The sequence below is a fragment of the Labrus bergylta genome, chromosome 23, assembly GCF_963930695.1.
Source record: "Labrus bergylta chromosome 23, fLabBer1.1, whole genome shotgun sequence".
Classification (NCBI taxonomy): Eukaryota; Metazoa; Chordata; class Actinopteri; order Labriformes; family Labridae; genus Labrus; species Labrus bergylta.
The window spans coordinates 13,886,457-13,906,675 of NC_089217.1; the positions used below are offsets into that span (position 1 = coordinate 13,886,457).

At 45.5% G+C, this 20,219-nt stretch overlaps 2 protein-coding genes across 2 annotated transcripts in view; both read right to left on the minus strand.

Annotated features, from left to right (window-relative positions):
- mpped1 (metallophosphoesterase domain containing 1) overlaps positions 1 to 20,219 on the minus strand; it is a 77,488-nt gene that overhangs the window by 22,662 nt on the left and 34,607 nt on the right. The window lies entirely within an intron of this gene.
- Positions 11,586 to 18,141, minus strand: LOC109978925 (uncharacterized). Its single transcript, XM_020628089.3, has one exon. The coding sequence runs from the start codon at positions 17,797 to 17,799 to the stop codon at positions 11,878 to 11,880; it is 5,922 nt and encodes a 1,973-aa protein (XP_020483745.3). The 5' UTR covers positions 17,800 to 18,141; the 3' UTR covers positions 11,586 to 11,877.

A 20,219-nucleotide genomic window follows, 5' to 3' on the forward strand; every position in this document is an offset into this window, starting at 1 on the left:
AGGTAAGCAGAGCGAGCAGCGGGGTCTAAGCAGAAAGTTGTTTAAGGATGAAGAGATTTCCAGAGCTCTGATCTGCACACAGAGTTTAATTCCACAGTCTTCTCTCTGCCGATACCCAAGCAGCAAACACACACACACACACACACACACACACACACACACACACACACACACACACACACACACACACACACACACACACACACACACACACACACACACACACACACACACACACACACACACACACACACACACACACACACACACACACACACACACTCAGCGGAGGGCCCACTTGGGTTCAGTTTGCTCGTGTGTGTCCAAGCATCCTGTGAATCCTGGACAAGGACACTGTGGCATCCCAGAGCCCATCTGTGGGACACAGAGGGGGGACATCTGTCCATTTGACACACACGCGCGCGCACAATCACACACACACACGCACAATCACACACACACACACACACACACAAACAAGCACACAGTGAAAGAGCATCATGAAAGAAACAGCGAGAGGACACTAAGAAACACTCGACATGTAGGAGTGTTTCCCTGCTCTGTGAGAGTGTGTGTGTGTGTGTGTGTGTGTGTGTGTGTGTGTGTTTGCCTCACAGTTGTCCTCATTCACAGTTTTCACATCCATCAGCATTAAGAACCTCTCTAAAACAAACTAGTGATGTTATAGTCGACATTATGTCAGACAGACAGATGCTGTAAGTTACAGAGAAAACACACTTCCTGCTCGTTGTTGTCGGCTTGAACTAATTCTCATTTTCAGAATGGATTTATCTTTCGACTATTTTCAGGATGTTGTAGATGCATTTTCCAGATGAAAAATAATTTGTGAATAATCAGCCTTCCTCTTCTCTAACAGAGCGGGTTTCATTCCGCATCCATTCCCGAGGTGATGGCTGTCACTTGCAGCTGTCTTCTCTGGAAAAAAGTGCACCGCCATCACACCAACTTTCACACGTTTACCCAGTCTGTCCATCCATCTAAACTCTACGTCTTTGCAAACATCCATTCATCCCCCGGGGCGGTAAAATCTGCTTGTTTGCGGAAAAATGCAGAAATCTCACACCTCAAGGCCTGCGTCAATTACACACACACTCACACCTGGCAGGTCTCTGTCTCCTTCATGTCTCCAGCTTTTAATCAGACACAGAAAGATGCTGGAGAAGGAAGGAGGAGGGGGGGGGAGTTAGAGAGGAGAAAACAAGAAAGAGGAGGAGACTTTTGGGATGACGAACGATGGAAGACAAGACAAAGAGAACGACGCAGAGCAAGCAGTGAAGGAAAAGGAAGACGGGAAATAAAAGGAGACATCATCCGACGCTGCCGAACAAAGACATGAGGAGTGAACACACACAAAGACACACACACAGACACACACAGAGAGAGGGGAGCGAAGGAGATGTCGGGACACACAGAAGAGAGGAATCACACGCAGGATTAGTGACAGATGAAGAGTGGAGTCCCCTGTTCCTGCTCTCCTCCTCTCCTCTTCTTTTCCTGACTCTCACTTTCTTCGTCTTTCAACAAACGCCTTTTTGCTCTCAAATCAAGCCCGATGTCAGAGCGACAAAACTGATCCGAGACCTCCAGAGAGAGAGACAGTTTCATGTCACAACACACCCTCGATTCAGAGGATTTAAGGCCCACGAGGAGCGGGATCTAACTATTTGTGGATTTTAAACTGAAGTGTAGACACTGACAGAGACATCCTTCAGTGGAACAGCAAACAAAACTGAAGTTTTTAGGACTCCAGCATCACATAAGACAGGAGAGTCCAGATGTTACATGTGTCATTCTAATCACTTTCCCCTGGAAATACTCCACCTTTGAGTGTTTCTTTCCATAATCTTCAGAAACTGCAGGGTTTTTTTGTGTCAGGTTTGAACAAAGCTCGATTGCGCGTTGCTAAGTTTGCAATCATGCATCTGTCAAAATGCTCTGCAGCGTGTAAGAAGGTCATTAAGAGTGAAAAAGGGAAAGTTTCCTGAAATACGCCTCACTTTAGTTTATACAGATGTTAACGGTGCACTCAGTAGATTTCCCATATTGTGGTTAAACATGCTGGAGAGCCCAGGACATGTTAGGATCTTCTCTTCAGGGTCGTTATCAACACATTGATAGAAAAGTGAAGGTGAAGTAAAGACAGGAAGAAAAACTGAAGAGGAAGAAGTAGAAAAAGGAGCGCCTCAGTCAGAGCTACAGGATGTATTTAAGTGGAAAAAGAAAATGAGTTTGATATGTGTGTAACAACTCTTGTAGGTCATTCTGTTCTTTCACGACTGATGCTGAACATGTCAGCATGGCGGCGGAGCTGGACACACCGCAAAAACTAGGGCGACGATTGCTCACCGACGGTCCAACTAGGCCCGACGACCGACGATCTCCTTGGTGTGTCACGGCCTTCAGCTGTCTTTAGGACATCATTAAATGCCTCTTTTCTGCATGTGACACATCAGGCTTCAAACTGACTGCAAGGAAGACATGCAAGGGACATGCCCAAACATCTCTATTTGATACATTTGAGATGAGAAGGGACAAAAATTCCTTTTCATAGGATATCAAATGATCCAAATAATACAGGAAGTCTTGATAAAGCAGTTTTACATCTGTGTTAAGCTGCATGTTACCACAAGTCTTCAGTAAGAATGTGATAAATTGAAGTTATGACATTAATAGTTTCATCTTAATAAAGGTGAGCAGACTATTGAGTCGACACGTTGTTCCTTATCATTTCAGTGGTGCTTCAGATGTTCATATTCCCAAACATTTCTCCAATGAAATTAGCACAGAAGACATCACACACAGAAATACTGGCGCTCTTAGTGGCCCTCATGTTCTTCAGAGCCGACAAGACAATCTAACTTATCACCGAACATCTGCGGCTGACTCTGCAGCGAGTCTGGATCTTCTACCCGTCAGCAAAAGAAGAAAGCTGCAGATTAATCTGTAATTATAAAAGTGATTCTCATGAAACTCTAATTGGAAGATAATGGTCGTTTAAATAAAGGTTTAATCAAATTAAAGGAGCAATATGTAACACTGACAACTAGTGTTTAAAATGTGTACTGCAGTCCAAATTCTAAACATTGTAGAGAGCTGCCCCCCCCCCCCTCCTAGTTTGAGCACGTTTCTGCTCGTGGAGCTTATTAGAAACATGCAGAGGCTTTTTAAGTCGGGTACAATCACTTCTATCTGAACCACTTCTCTTGCCCGCTTCCATCGCTGCAACACCTGTTGGTTTGACCTGATAACTGCTCTCATATCTGGCAAACCGAGGGGCGTCCAAAACGGTCGTGTGAGGGGTGCCTTAAAACCGCCTACCTTCTCTGGTCCAAACAAATCCAGAGCATTCAGGAGCAGAATCTAAAGTTAGAAGGAGGACATACTGGCTGCTGCATTGTTGTCAGAGAAGCCAGCACTTCAACATAGCATGTTTCCTTAATGTGTGATCATATAGTCAGGTCACACTATCATTTAATTCACTACACATCTCACTGATTGGACCTTTAACAACCCATTCAGACTTTGTGCTCTTCAGTGAAAAATAAAAGGAGAAGATTTCGGACGGTGGAAGTAAACCTTTAGCGGCACAAAAAGGAGGTGTAAAAATGAGGCCTTTGTATCAGGACTAATGAAAAACTAACCTGGGTACCTTTGAGCCAAAACCTTTGAAAGGCTGTTAGATAAATGATAAATCATCCATCTATTTACAGCTGGGACTTCATTTTGTGTGTCCAATTCTGCAACCTTCCAGAGTTCTTGAGCACGATTCAGAGCTCTATTCAGCCCTAAAATATGACCCAAATCAACAAAAACATGCAACTTTTTTACTTATATCAACGTGCAGCACAGACACAGCAGAACTCACAGACACGCTGACAGAGACTCCTTCAGTTAAAGGGTCGTCAGGCTGATGGATGAATCCGTCTACACCCTGATGAAGCCGACATGGAGTAAAATGTCATCAATCTTTGCCTTCATTGCTGACTTTCCTCGCTCTTCGCTCGCCAGCTCATACTCATGCATCTAGTGAGTGGATAAAGCTCTGCTGGGGCGCCATTTCCATTTCCCAGAACAACACAGAGCCATAAAAACACAACTACACGAATGACTGTAAACAATACGAGTGACACGACACAAGCCACATGGAAACACTCTCAACACGCTGCCACGTGACTCGCCAACGTCCCTCTCTGCCGACAACAGTTACTGTCAGGAAACAAGACAGTAACAAGCACGGGATGCAGGAAAACGCTTTGTGGCGCTCCCAGGAGCACGCCGTTCCAGACGATCCTCTCCACCCCACACACTCAGAACTCAAAAACACCCCCAATCTGCTGGCTTTGGCGGGCGGGCGGGAGGGGGAACTGGGATGTGACAAGTCAGCCGGGACCCTGGCAGTCAACTTCATGCCCGGCGATAATGAGCTCCCGCTGGAGACGACTCTCACAGGGAGCGAACGCCGACGTGAAAACACGCTAACGACGCGCTAATCGGCCAAAGTGGAGCGTGTAAAGAATTTGAAAAGGGAAAAAAAAGAAAAAAGAAGTGTTCACAGGGCGGAGTGTAAAAATGTGAGGATTTGGAGGAGGAGAAGTGATCTGAAGACGGGCAGATGGGCAGACAAACAGACGCAGGAAGAGGGGATCAGCACGGGGTCTCTGCGGAGGATCGCTCTGTGTGTGTGTTTGCTGGATGTGCAGAGGAGGAAGACGGGCACATGCATCAGAGCACATGGTTTCAGCGCAGCGTTAGCCTCCCTGGGTACAGCAGGTGGAGGCTGCAGTGTGTGTGTGTGTGTGTGTGTGTGCGTGTGTGTGTAAACAGTGCAGGTGGGTGATTTGCTGTATCATTTGCAGAAGCTTAAAGCTGCACATGCGACACAGGAGGTCTGATTCAGGCCTCTGTGTGTGTGTGTGTGTGTGTGTGTGTGGGGCTCGGGGGTGTCTGAATGTGCTTGAATTGGAACTGTACAATCACGGCGTATTTACTGCCTCGTACTACTGCTGTGAGTTTTAAATGATTACAGGAACAAACCTCAAACACATCCAAGATATCCAGCTGGAAGACCCGAACATTTAACTAAACTTCAACTCCATCCAGACGCTCTCAGATAAAAACCAAACAGTCCTCGAAATGAAAAACCATTTGTCAGTCCATGCATGTCTGAGCTGAGAGATAAAACTGAGTCCTTCCAAAGAAATGAAGCTTAATGGAAGTTTGATCTGGCTTAAAGGGAAAGTTTAAGTGGGATTTTGAGAGCGTCACCTTGTCATAAAAAAAAACATTTGTTTTGTTGCTATTTGATGGATGCGACACACAGGTGTTGCTCCGCCTGCAGTTTGAAGCTTATTTATGTTCTGTTTCACCTGTAACCTGAAAGTTTAGATGCAGGGTCCGTCAGTACACACTGCTCATTTTCTCCTTGAAGCCTTTTTAAAGTCCATGAGAAATTAAAAGGCCTTAATGAGACCTTTCGATGAATTAGCACATCATATTGTGGAAAACAATATTTACAGAAATGTGCAACAGTATCTTTGACCATGCAACACTAGAACTTCTTTTGTACTGCTTTTTAAAACCTCTTACAGTATTGGAATTTTAAACATTTCTGTCGCCTGAAACATGTGAGTGTGAAGTTAATATTATTTTTGTGTTTAAGGGATACACAGCAAATCATGTTGTACAGTGTGTAATGATACAAAAGGTATATTCTTTAAATATTGTATTTATGCCAGATAACAAATTGAAGTTAATGTTTCGGTATCATTGATTATGATTTGTTCTTGAGGTCCTAAGATATTTCTTTCAGATATTTCTTTCCTTATGGGAGAGGGAAGACAGATTATTAATCAATTCAGGAATCTGAGATTAAACGGGCTTTCCTGTTGTTGCCATGGTGATGTTGGACGCTGTCTGTCAGTTTGGGATGGCACGATCATGAGAAAGAAAAGCCCTGAAGTTGGGGAATCAGCTAGTGGCTCTGCTCTCACTGTAGAGTGAGTAGTCGCACGACCAAAATATTAAAAATGACAGAAAATAATCAGAACGGTCGGGAGCAGCTGATCGGTTCATGACCGCCGGCCTCAGGACAACTAAAGACGCACAATCAGCCCGACTTCAAAATCAGTCGTATGACTCAAAATATAAAATTGTGCAGAGTGTGCTCATATTTATGTAGCCAGCTAGCAGCAGCATGGTACATTTAAGTGTCTTCTGGTGTTTACCATCTTAAATCCTGAGCGCATTAAAAAAAAGCCTTTTACCGGCCTGTTGGCTAGCATTGGTTCACTTGTAATTCGAGATCAATGATTTATATTGCTTGTGCAGAAGTCGCAGGTGATGCTATGCAGACAGGTAGTTTATATGAGTGCTGCCACACTTGTTTTATCTGTGTCAAACACTTCTGTAGAGATTGTGTAGAGGTAGAAGAAGGTCCTCAAAAACAACCAGAGAGGATATCACAAGGTGCTCAGCAGCGAGCAGATTGCTTCACACAGCATGTTTTAATTACTTTCTTCACAATTCAGATAAAATGACGATCATTGCTTTACTGATGCTGCCTGAATGATTTCTTTCTTCCTGCCTTTTCTCTGCTCTTAATTCCACCTCCTCGGCTCGTGATTCAGGTTTGACTCGCTGCAGATTTTTGATGAAGCACAAACAGACTCCGCTTCACCTGTTTCCTGACTCCGCAGCGTCCTGCCTTCAAACAAACCTCCATGAAGTGTCACAGGCAGGAAGCGGAAGAGGAAGAAATCCTTCCATGCCTCGTCGTGTCATGTCTTGACTGCAGCTTGTGGCTCTTTCACACCACAGTAAAGACCCCCAGCCCCCACCAAGAAACCCCACAATCCCTTCCTGTTAGTGCAGGTGTAATGACGAGACGTTTAACGCGCGTTTGGAAGCGCTGGGGGAAGCACATTTGTCCCTTCCTGTTCTAAATAATGACCAATTACCAGGAAGTGTGGATGAGACATTTCAGGCAGTGGAGGAGCTGTCACAGGTGGGCGGATGGGGGCAGGACGGGGGGGACGGGGGGGGACGGGGGGGGGGGTTTAGGCCTCTAATTGGAGGCAGATTTCACACTGATATTTCTGATGATGCTGCAGCATGAGGTAAGGAGAAGGAGATAAAAAAATGGGGGGAAAGGAAGGGAAACAGAGGAAGGGGAGGGGAGAGATAGAGAGAGAGACAGGCAGGCAGTGGGAGATGATGAAGAGGATGAGGGGACGGTAGACGTGATGAAGAGGAGGCAGAGAGAACAGGACTGCTGCTGTTTGTCTTGCAGGGATAATATTCCACCAAAGTCTAATTCTGTCCGTAAAAGCTGTTGGACTTCTTTTTTTTTCCCTCTTTTTCTCCCGCATCCTGCCCCCCCTCTTCCCTTTTTCTTTCAGAGCGATAGTTGCCTTGGCAACCGTGGCAAATCTTCCCTTTCTCAAACAGATGTCCCATTTAGTTGGAAATTAGAATGTGCAAAAAAAAAAAAAAAAAAAAAAACCCACGAGACGCAAATTATTTCAAAGTTCTTCTCAGTGGAGAGGAGAAAGCGTGGGGCGGGGGGGAGAGGGGAGAAGAAAGACAATCAGAAAAAAAAAAAAAACAGGACTCCTCCTCCTCCTCCTCTTCTCGTGTCTCTTCTGGTCTTCTGCATTTCCGTGTGTGAATGGTGGAGATGAGCCAGATCATCCAGAGCTGCTGGCTTGTACAGGAGGTGAGGTGTTAGAGGGGTGGGAGGAGGGGAGGTAGGGCAGCTCCTTTTCCTGCAGCCGGGAAGGGGTGGGGGGCAAGTGGCCAGGGTGGCAGAAGGGGACACATTGATTCCCTCAAGGAACAATATGGAGCCAACACTGTGATCCCTGCACGCTGCAAAAAACATCCTCATGTCCTTTTTTCAACGCAAGAAAACATGCACATCAACAAGTTACCAAATTCAAATTAGAAGATTCAGATTCTTCATGAAACAAATCTTCTTCTTTTGCCAATTGGTTGTAATTATTGTGCTTGTTTCAAATGCAAATCACTTCCTTTGAAAAGCACAGATTTTAACAAATTTAAAAAATCTGAAAATAAAACCCCCACTTTTCAATAAAAAAAAGGAACTGGCTGGGAGATGTGATTAACTGGCAAACTGGGAGCGACGCGGCGTTCTTCTGAGACACTTCCAGCAGAGACACGGCAGAAATACTAAAGCACTGATGTTCAGTGATGAACAGGGAGAGAAATCTATCAGGGAAGATGAACACAGAGGGACCAGTCCGACTCAAAACAGAATGGACCAGAACGCGGCCTCATGAGGGGTTGGATCTTCCTCAAGGCCGAGGAGTGCCTCCTGTTCAGGTAGCAGACTGGGATGTTTAGAAACAGGCAGGCTCTAATTAGCGCTCTTTGAAGGAGATTTCCATTTGAGCGTCAGTAGAAAGATTGTTTTAGTCCACAATGCTGAATTTTTGCAAAGTAAAGGTCATTTCTATTTCATGATCAGAGAAAAAACTGATCTTTTCTTCTTCTTATATAGTGAGTAGCAGCTACAACCAGGTCACTGTACGATTTCAGGATGATTTAGACCCCATTTTTGAGTCTTACGTGTCATTATGAAGTTGTGCCGACTTTGAGCCCGATCGCCTGGCACGATGGCCGATCACCGTTCGATCAGCTGCTACCGATCAGTCGGATTCATATTTGACATTTTGATATTTTGGTCGTACAACACGTCACACGGTGTGAGCAGAGCCACGAGCCGTTTCCTCGATGCCTGTATGTAAACATACAGAGCTATTTAAAACCTAATGGTCACGACAGAAGGAAGTGGAAGTGTTGCAAGCTAACTTTAGTAACCTAGCGACAGTAAACGCCAGTGAGAAGTGTTCTGAGATCGAGGTTTGGAGCACGAAAACGCTGTTAGCGGACACAGGCGGTAAGTGTGAAAACTATGTAATAAAGCTTTCTCTCACTTTACAATTATCGACTAGAGAGACGGATAACGTTACTATTCTTAGGGTCAAACGAGGTTGTCATGGCAGCCAAACAGGTGCAAGCGATGGTGATGGTGTTGCAGCGATGGAAGCGGGCAAGAGAAGTGGTTCAGATAGAAGTGATTGTACCCGACCTAAAAAGCCTCTGCATGTTTCTAATAAGCTCCACGAGCAGAAACGTGCTCAAACTAGGATCAATGTTGGAGATGCTTTTTGAAAAATGGAGAGAGGTTAGAACACAGAAAGGTTTACAGACCGATGCAGAGCTGGATAAACACTGAAGCTTCAGTGTCCACCACATGGTGACCTGTGTGAGCATCGACTCTAGAGAGGAGGGGGCGGGGGGAGACAGCTCTACAATGTTTTTAAATTGGACTGCAGTACCCATTTTAAACACTAGGTGTCAGAGTTACATATTGCTCCTTAAACTCAAAACCAAGAAAACCTTAGGTGGAAAGTTTAAGGTTCTAAGAGAGGCTGTGCTGAATGAGATAGTTTCAAGTTTTGACAGCTTATGATTTCTCATTTACATAAAAACTGAATGCGATGTTTCAATCTCTAGAAGGCTATATGTAAAGCTTTAATCAATATGCAAACAAAGGGGTGAATTACACCACTTTAGCACAGAATTACACCGAGAATGAGAATTAAATATGACGAAATACGTGGAGAAAAACAGTCCCTTTATTTCCGTGCATCAACATGTTTATTTTGCTCATTGTAATGCAAGTGGATCAATCTCAGTTAATCCGCCTAGCTTCTCGCTGAACACATTTGTTTGTGCTACATTGCTGTAGCAAATTAAAAAGGCATTTACAGGAAGCAGAATCGTCTCCTCCGCTGGATTTAACCGTGGGAAGAGAAACGACTGAGAGGGAGACGATACCACTTTCCCATGTGGACACTTTTTACAGCGGGCCATGGCATCCCGGCTCCCTCGACTCTGCGGTCCAACACCGAACATAACCGCGCGCTGATGAACTGGCGAGACGGAAAGGAGAGGAAGGACGAGGGGAGCTGTGTGTGTGTTTGTGTGTGTGTGTGTGTGTGTGTGTGTGAGTGAGTGTGAGAGGGAGACTGAGGCGAGGAGGAACATAAGGACAGAATCACTTTAATTCAGTTTTTTTCCTCCACAATGCCACAAGCCTTGGGGAGGGAAGGCATGTGTGAAATGGAGGAAAATGCCCCGTAGCGTGCCGTAACACACACACACACACACACACACACACACACACACACACACACACACACACACACACACACACACACACACACACATGCTGAAGTCCTGCCCCTGGAGGCCATTTAACAGGTAATTTAAAGAGGAATCCCTCCAGGGAAACGACTCAGTAAATGTCCTCTCGTCTGCTCTTCCTCCCTCTGTAACTGTTTATTCAGCGACAAGCCTGCAGACTGGCAGCACTTACAGAAATTGGAAGAAGTAGGAAAAGGGAAAAAAAAAAAAAAAAAAAAAAGGAGGAAGAGGAGGAGGAGGGATGTGTGTGTGAGAGGGTGGGAAAGTGACAAGTGTTAAAGTAGGCCATTTCTTTCCCGTCTTATTTCCTCTCCCAACCCCCTTCAGTACCCGTTTATTAATGTTCAGTGTTCGGAGGCTACTTTATTTAGCTCCTGTGGGACTGTAGGGGCTACGGGAGATGGAGGTGGGAGACGGAGGAATGAAGGGATGTAGGGATGAAGGAGGGGAAAGGGAAGAGGAGAGGACAGGACCCAGGGGGGGTTTGAGAGTCTCAGAGTGACGCGGATGTTAATTTAGTGCGGGCTCTAGTGAGGAGGCCCAGAAAAGCTCCAACTCCCCAAACCGTGGCGTCTCCTCGTCTTTTTATATGCCACGACTTTAAAGCAGCACAGCGGTGGAGCTGCATGTTATAGCCCATTGACTGCAAGCCGTGCATACATTACACTGCTCCAAAGTGGACCACGTGTTCTCAGATTGATTTCCTTCCTTCCAGGCGGCCATCGGTTTCAGTTCATTTAAACAGACTCTGGGAATAAACAACTTTTGAAGAGGTTTCCATCACACTGAGCGTTTCTTTTCAGCTCCTGTGATTATGTAAAAACGCTAAAGACATGTGGAGATACCATTCCTTCCTTTACAATACCCATTGTAATATGTGTGATGTTGGCAGATGCAGAATATCCCTCAAATAGTTGGAGGATTAAAAACACATTATTGGTGGAAAAACACAGCTTGGAGACATTTTGGTGACTTTATGTTGTTCCGCCCTCATTAAAGAGTCCCCTTCCTCAACTAGGCAGACAGATAACTCCTTCCACATTCCGTAGTCAATAAATGTTGATTTATTTGTGTGCCACCGTTATTCATTGACAGAATGCAAAATGGAGTAAAACTGTAATAAAGTAAAAAGAAACAATCAGTTATGATACACGATCAATAAACATATCTGTGTAGTATAACATGCTTGTTAATGTCAATCAAATTAACAGTATGTGACTGAAAATATATCTGACCGAAAACTATCACCTAGCGAACAAGGTATACTGCAGAACACAAAAATCATGGTCTAACATAGCCATCTGCGTAAAATGAAAGCATGGTCGTGAAAAGAAACATCTTAATCACACTTTACTCACAGACAATGATTATACGATTCCTTCCTAGTCCAGGATGGATTTAGATCCTTCATAAGGCAAGTGTCCACAACATGCTCTTATCAATGAATGAGAAACCCAAAATGGCCTCCTACAGAGCGCCATGAGGTCCAAAAAACTCAACAACAAATGTAGCACCCCCTAGTGGCTGCAAGGTGACCTACAGCTCCTTACTTAGGCCAGAACACTCCCCGCCTGGTATCTAAAAAGATGCCACCACAACTGTACAATGCACACTAATACAAACCAACTACAATGTCTCTGGGGAGAGGAGTAGAACAGTCTCTGAGACAGGGCGTAGAAAGGTCTTGAATGAACCATCGTTTGCTGTCTTGATTTCGACCTTCCTCACCTTGCCATCTGCGCTGGGGAATGTCTTGACCACAATACCAAGGGGCCAATAGTTTCGTTTTACCTGCTTGTCTTTGAGTATTACAATGTCTCCAGCTTGAAGATTATGTATTTCCTTTTGCCATTTTCTCCGTTTTTGCAGAGAGGGTAGGTACTCTGTCCTCCAGCGATGCCAAAAGGTGTTGGCCAGACCTTGGACTTGCCTCCACTGCTTGCCATAGAGATTGTCGCCATCAAAATCTCCTTTTGGGGGAGGAAGTGCACTGATCTTTTGAGTCAGGAGTGTTGCCGGTGTCAGGATAAGTGGGTTGTCTGGATCAGTGGATACAGGGACCAAAGGGCGAGCATTCACTATAGCCGATACTTCTGCCATGAATGTAGTCAAGACTTCATGGGTAAGCTTTGACGGGCCAAGTTTTAACAGCATGGAGTCCAGGATGCGTCTTGTGAGCCCAATAAGACGCTCCCAACTGCCTCCCATATGTGATGAGTGTGGTGGATTGAAGACCCATTTACATCCGCTGTCGCTTAAATATCCCTGTGTTTCTTTGTTGGTGACTACTGTTTCTATCTGCAGCTCTTTGCAAGCACCAACAAAATTTCCTCCACAGTCAGATCGTATCTGCTTGGCTGGTCCTCTGATGGAGAAGAACCGTCGCAGAGCATTTATGAAGCTTGAGGAGTCCATAGACTCTATGACTTCAATATGTATGGCTCTTGTGCTCATACATGTAAAAAGCACTGCCCACCGTTTGTTGCTGGCCACTCCTCCTCTAGTCCGCCGTGCCACAACCATCCAAGGTCCAAAGACATCCAGACCAACAAAGGAGAAAGGTGGGTCGGTACTGAGTCGGTCAACAGGTAGATCGGACATTTTCTGAGTCTCTACAGCCCCTCTAAGTCTTCTGCATGTAACGCAATGATGCAGAATGCTACTGACACGGCGTTTCCCTCCAATAATCCACAGACCAGCAGCTCTTAAGGCACCCTCAGTGATATGACGCCCTTGATGGTGGACCTGTTCATGATAGTGTTGGATTAATAAAGTTGTGATGTGGTTCTGTCCAGGGAGAATCAGAGGACAAATCTCATCTTCACAAAGGCGAGCATTGGAAAGGCGTCCGCCAATCCTGAGAAGGCCAGGACTGTCAATATAAGGACACAGGTTGTACAGTGGGCTTTGTTTACGAATATCCATTCCTTTCTTAACACATTCCAGTTCTTCTGTAAAAGCGATTTGTTGCAGACTACCAACGATGATGGTCTTCGCTTTGTCCAAATCTTCCTTTGGACAGGGCCCTTCATGAATGTGCCATCCTTTACAGTTGCTGTCTTTCTTGAAGGAACTGGCAACATGCTGAAGCCTTGCAATTGCACGAGTGAGTGATCGCCAGCTGGAGAATCTCTCAAAGCGCTTGATGTCCAGACCATCTGTGGCAGCCTCTGTGGTAAGACATGTAATCTGTGGGCGGATGTCAACATCAGAGCTAGGTTCAACCAAGTCAAAGGATGGAGGGGAAGTTTCCAGTTCAGTTCCTTTCAACAGGAATGCAGGTCCTGACAACCATGTTGTTTGTAGCAGAGTCCCTGCTGCAACCGCTCTTGAGCCATGATCAGCCGGGTTCTGGTTAGTTGGGACATATTTCCATTGCTCTGGACTGGTGGTTCTCCTTATGCGTTGTACTCTGTTATGTACATACACATAAAATCGTCTCGTCTCATTGTGGATGTAACCCAAAACCACTCTACTGTCAGAGTAGAATGTAATGGCATTGAATTTGACGTCCAGCTCATCCACCACTGCTTCTGCTATTTCTACTGCTAAAACAGCAGCACACAGCTCAAGCCTTGGGATGGTTAACTCAGGACGTGGAGCCAGTTTGGCCTTGCCAAACACAAAGCCAACCTCTGTCTTCCCCTTTGCATTGGTTGCTCGCAAGTAGGCTACGGCAGCGACTGCAGTTATGGAGGCATCACAGAAAACACATAGCTCTTTGCTTTGAGCTTGGCTTAGGGATATGGTGGTGTACTGCCGAGGGATTTTTATCTGTTCGATCTCCTTCAGAGAGTCCCTCCACAGTTTCCAGTCTTGAAATTTATCTTCTGAAAGAGGGGTGTCCCAGTCACATGGTTCTGTAGTCAGCTCCCTCAGTAGAAACCTTCCCTGAATACTGACAGGAGAAGCAAATCCCAGCGGATCGAACAAACTGTTGATGGTCGACAGAACCCCACGTTTTGTGTAGGGCTTCTCTTCCGTCGACACTTGAAAGGTAAACACATCTCCTGCAACATCCCAGCTAACTCCGAGACTTCTTTGCATAGGAGGTGGGTCTGTATTGAGATCAAGGTCTTTCAGCCCCTTCGCCAGATCTTCTTGAGGAAAAGCCTTCATCACATCTACCCTGTTGGAAGATATTTTATGAAGACGAAGATTGGAGAGAGCCAACATTTCTTGAGTGTCTCGAAGAAGGGTGATGGCTTCTTGCTCACTGGGAAGGGACACCAGTCCGTCATCCACATAAAAGTTCCGTTCGACGAACTGTCTTGCCCGTGCTCCGTATTCTCTCTCTCTCTCTATGGCAGCTCTTCTGAGCCCGTACGTGGCAACTGATGGAGATGGGCTGTTACCGAAGATGTGAACCCGCATTCTGTACTCCACTACTTCACCATCCAGGTCGTTGTTGCGGTACCAGAGGAAGCGAAGAAAGTTGCGATGATCCTGACAAACCACAAAGCAATGAAACATCTGCTCTATGTCAGTCGTGACGGCGACCTGCTCCTTCCTGAATCGCAGTAATACCCCAAGCAGACTGTTGTTCATGTTAGGGCCAGTGAGGAGGACATCATTAAGGGACATGCCACAATGTTGGGCACTGGAGTCAAATACCACCCTTATTTGACCAGGTTTCTGTGGATGGTATATTCCAAAGTGAGGTAGGTACCAGCACTCTTCTTCTGGTTGTAAGGGTGGAGCAACTTCTGCATGTCCATTCTTAAAGATCTTATTCATGAATTGAATGTAATGTTCCTTCCTCTCTGTATGTTTCCTCAATGTGCGGGTCAGTGAAGTGAGGCGATTCCTTGCCTGTTCGAGATTGTTAGGAAGGCGTTGTCGTGGACTCCGAAAAGGAAGTGGAGCGACCCAGCTATTGGATTCATCCTGATGGCATTCACTATCCATAATTCTCAGAAAGGCAAGATCCTCCATAGAAGGCGCAGTCTTGTCATCATCCTTTGTGGAGCAGAATACAGACTCTCCCACAAGACCCATTAAGTCTGTCAGAGGGGCCCCATTTTCTTCCTGGGTGATAAAGGAATTCTGAGACTGGTGGTTGTGACTGAAGCCCTCCTTGACTCTGATTTTGTTTGGGCAAGGACTCATCAGGCTTGGGCGTCCATTCTCAAGAATGTTTGTTCTGAAGGTGTTCACAGATGAAGGTTTGTGCGCACCATCAAGGCAGACCTCTCCTACTATCACCCAACCGAGAGCTAACCGTTGTGCAAAGGGAGCTAAGAGAGGCCCATTTCGTTGTTCGTGAACCTTGTGCACCTGAATTATATCCCTTCCTAAGAGAAGCAAAATATTGGCCTTGGGGTCAAGAGGGGGTATCTCAGTAGCTAGGGACTTCAGGTGAGAATGGTACCTAGCAGCTCCTGGAGTGGGGATTTCAGCCCTATTATCAGGTAGCTGGTCACACTCGATGAGTGTGGGGAGGGTAAGACTGGTCCTTTCATCTGCAGATTCTACAATGAAACCCCTTGCTCTCCGGCCTGCAGTCTCTGACACACCTGCACACGTTCTGAGTGTGTAAGGGGAGGTGTCATCAACTATGTCAAACATCTTAAAAAAGGCTGATCTGGCCAAAGACCTGTTGCTTTGGTCGTCTAGAATGGCATATACCTTGGTTTTCCTCTCTGGCTGACCCTTTGGGTATACGTAAACTAGGCAGATTTTGGAACAAGACTTCCCTATTGTGCTGCCTCCACAGACCTCTGTGCAGGTTGACGTAGTGATTAGAGAAGAATGAGCTTCCTCTGCCTCCCCGCCATGCTGTTCAGAGGGGTTAAGCTGTGGTTTAGTTGACCAGGGTGCTGGGCCGGCGTGAAGAGCTGCAATGTGCTTCTCACTGCTGCACTCAGAACACTGTATAACTGCTTTGCAGTCCCTTGCTTGGTGCGAAATTGAGGAACAGCAACGAAAACATATCCCGTTTTCTCTAAGGAAGGTTTTTCGTTCCTCCAGGGGCTTCGCTCTGAAGACTCTGCACCTCTGCAGGGGGTGGGGCTTCTTATGAATAGGACATTCCTTCTTAAGGTTGTCTAATCCGTTGGCTTCAACTTTCTCTTGAGTATTCTCCACTTCTGTTCTGTGTACAACTACAGGTGTTCTTAAAGATTTCAGAGGGAATCTCTCTCCCTGGAATCTCTCTCCCTTATGTGGCGGGATGCTTGAGTTTGCGGTGACGAAACTTGGGTCGTTCCTCATCCTCGCCTCTTCACGAATGAAGCTAGAGAAGACAGAAAACGGTGGGAAGGTTATGTGGTTTTGTTGTTTGTACCTTGTCCCATGTACCATCCATTTTTCCTGAAGGCTGAATGGTAGTTTCTCCACGATAGGGTGAATGCCACGTGCTGTATCTAGGTAGGACAGTGCTGGTAAGTAACCCTCCTCTTTGGCTGCTTCCACTTCAAGGAGCAGGTCACCTAACTCTCTCAGGCGTTGTGAGTCTCTTTGAGAGACCTTGGGAAAATATTCAAGCTTGTTAAAGAGAGCAGTCTCCATTGCCTCCGCAGATCCATAACACTCCTCTAACCTCTCCCAGACCATACTAAGGGCTGCAGCAGGGTGTCTGATGTGAACTGACCTCACCCTCCTCACATGTTCAGCAGACTCCGGTCCAAGCCACTTAACAAGCAGGTCTAGTTCTTCACTTGGTTTCAAGTCCAGATCTTCTATTGCATTGGCGAATGTGGACTTCCATACCCAATAATTCTCCGGTCTATCATTGAATTTAGTGAGTCCGGCTGTAAGAAGGTCACGGCGAGCTAAAAACTTAGCTAGATCTGTCACATTGGAACGTGGCTCAGCAGGCTCATTAGCTGCTCCTGTGCGTAGCTGGTCGTTATCTTCTGTATTGTCTCTGGGTGGCCATGAGCTTTTAACCACTAATCCAGCCAATGGCGTGCTCCCTTCAACTTCCCTTTTAGGCTCGAAACTAACTTGTGGACATCTGTTAGTAGAGGTTGCTTTGATAAGAGATGGGGTGTATAGAGATGAGTGCTGCCCCACATGTTGGTTATACATAGGTATGTGATGTGAGGGAAAGTCACGATGTTGCTTGTGATTAGCCTCTTCTGGGCGAGCCAAGTCAACTTCAGCATTAGAATGTGGACTGTATTGGGGTGCTAATAGCTGATTAGCGTTTATGAAGGCATGCTGGTGTTCAACGTACTTTTCAGTCCTCTCAGCTGATCGATATGAAAGACCTTTATCAGTGTGATGAATTTGAGACAGCTCCTCTATTTCTGGCATTTCCACAGCAGCTTCGAATATTGTAGCTTCAGCGAAAGCTGCCTCTGCCTCTTTCTCCTGCTGGATTGCTTCCAGTGTTGCTTCAAGGCGTGTCTCCTCTACCTTTAGTTGAGCCCTTTTTACTTTCATTTCAATTTCCCTTTGTGCGTAGGATGCTCTGGTACGTGCTGCTTCAGCTTTGGCCCGTGCTCTTACCGCAGCCAAGCTTGTTGCAGACTTACCGGAGTGTTTTGATGAGCCTGAGCAGACAGATCTGGTCTCGTGGCCTCCCCTTTCTGCAGCTGACATCTTGTCTTTCAAAGATCTAGGGGTTGAGCCGTACTGATCTGTTATCCACCAAGGTTGAAATCACTGTAAAGTCTGTCTTTTTACTGTTCCGCCCTCATTAAAGAGTCCCCTTCCTCAACTAGGCAGACAGATAACTCCTTCCACATTCCGTAGTCAATAAATGTTGATTTATTTGTGTGCCACCGTTATTCATTGACAGAATGCAAAATGGAGTAAAACTGTAATAAAGTAAAAAGAAACAATCAGTTATGATACACGATCAATAAACATATCTGTGTAGTATAACATGCTTGTTAATGTCAATCAAATTAACAGTATGTGACTGAAAATATATCTGACCGAAAACTATCACCTAGCGAACAAGGTATACTGCAGAACACAAAAATCATGGTCTAACATAGCCATCTGCGTAAAATGAAAGCATGGTCGTGAAAAGAAACATCTTAATCACACTTTACTCACAGACAATGATTATACGATTCCTTCCTAGTCCAGGATGGATTTAGATCCTTCATAAGGCAAGTGTCCACAACATGCTCTTATCAATGAATGAGAAACCCAAAATGGCCTCCTACAGAGCGCCATGAGGTCCAAAAAACTCAACAACAAATGTAGCACCCCCTAGTGGCTGCAAGGTGACCTACAGCTCCTTACTTAGGCCAGAACATATGTAACATTGAACTCTCTGCTGGCACCAAAGTGTTTTTGTCTGAAACGAGTTTGTTTGGGGCAACTAATAACATATTGCATATGAACGATGCATTGACAGGTGTAGTCACTATTTATGGGGAATCCAATTACCATTTCAGTGTAAGAAGCTGATATTGATACTGACATTAGAATTTTTTAAAAAAGTGATTCATATCAATCTCATCTATTCATCCACCCTCTATGGTTTTTAATTCGGGCAAATATTCTGAGACTGAAATTGGTTCAGGTCTGAGAAAGGAAAACACAAAATGTGAGGGATCTTTTTAAACCACGTTTCCAGCTTTTAAGATTTTCTTTTGGTAGGGGCCCCTAAAGATGGGACAGTTGACATAGTCAGAAACCAGAGAGAGAGAGAGAGAGAGCAGGAAACCACATGCAAGAAAGGAGCAACAGGTCGGATTTGAAGCTGGGCTGAGCTCTCTCTCTCTCTCTCTCGAGGACCAAGCAGCACCAATCGCTGCCCCTGCATGTTTCCAGCTTGAAACTTTTATTTTGAATTGTGTTAGGAAAGCTTTGCATGATAATGAGTCCAATGAACTCGTTAATTTCCTTATCTTTGTCCTCAAAATGCAGTCCATCCGGTCAGCTTCTGAAACAAGCTATTTAAGCCGCTGTCTCTTTAAGGCCTCCTTTCCTCTGATTGGCCAGCTTTCTGAACTCCTGCAGCTTTAGTACCGTGCAGTTGCTGAAACCTCCTCGAGCACCACTCAAAACTTTAGAGATCAGTCCTGAGCCGAGTGGTCAGAAAACTTCCTGCAGAGACTGAGCGGGTTGCTTGGTGTTTCCTTGGGCTCAGATGGAGAACGATGTGGTTTCAAATCTGCATAATTTACTTCAAATATCCCGGTCAGGGTAAAGAGGAACCGAGTACCGTTATCGACAGAGAGACTGTAGGTTTGTTATTTTGGCCCACAGTGGCCAGAGTTAAGTTTGGGCAATAAAACCCATGCACGCTGAATGTTATTGTGAGACTGTGAGAATTGTGAGAATCACACACATGCACGACCAGAACCTGTGGACATGCAGAGAGATGTCAGAGTGGGGCTGCTACACAGGGAGTGCACCAGAGCGGTTGGGGGTTTGGTGCTCAAGGGCGCCTTGACAATACTCAGGAAGTGCTCTGGCACCTCTCCAGCTACCAGACCGACTTCCATATTATGGTCCGCATCGAGACTTGAGCCGGTGACCCTCCGGTTCCCAGCCCAAGTCCCTACTGACTGAGCTACTGCCGCCTCAGCAAAATATGAACAAGACGCTCAAATTATTTTACACTTCCTTCATTTTCCCACTTGTTTGAAGTGTTTGCATCTCATCTCTTCTCTTTTATTCAGAGCACTTAAAAGAAATGGTCCTTTCTCTCGGCTGCATGGTGAGCATTTCACAAAACTCTTAACGCTCAGGAGATGAGAGTTTACTGCGAAAAAAACCCGGCTAAAATCACTCCGTTGTTTTCACAATGTGGAAAGTTGCTCATTGAGTCTGCTCCCTGATGGACCGATAAGATCTGGATTCTGTGAAGATGTCCTTCTTTGCAGCCACATTAGCGCAGGATGACAATGGAAACAAAACGTGCACCGTGATGGCGTTGATTTTTACAAGATACTTTAATGAACTGAGACCAATGTCTGCCTGGGAGGAAGGAAATCAGTCTGAGTAAACTGAACACAATTTGTAGTTAATGGGCTTTAACGCGAAACACGGCGAGTAGA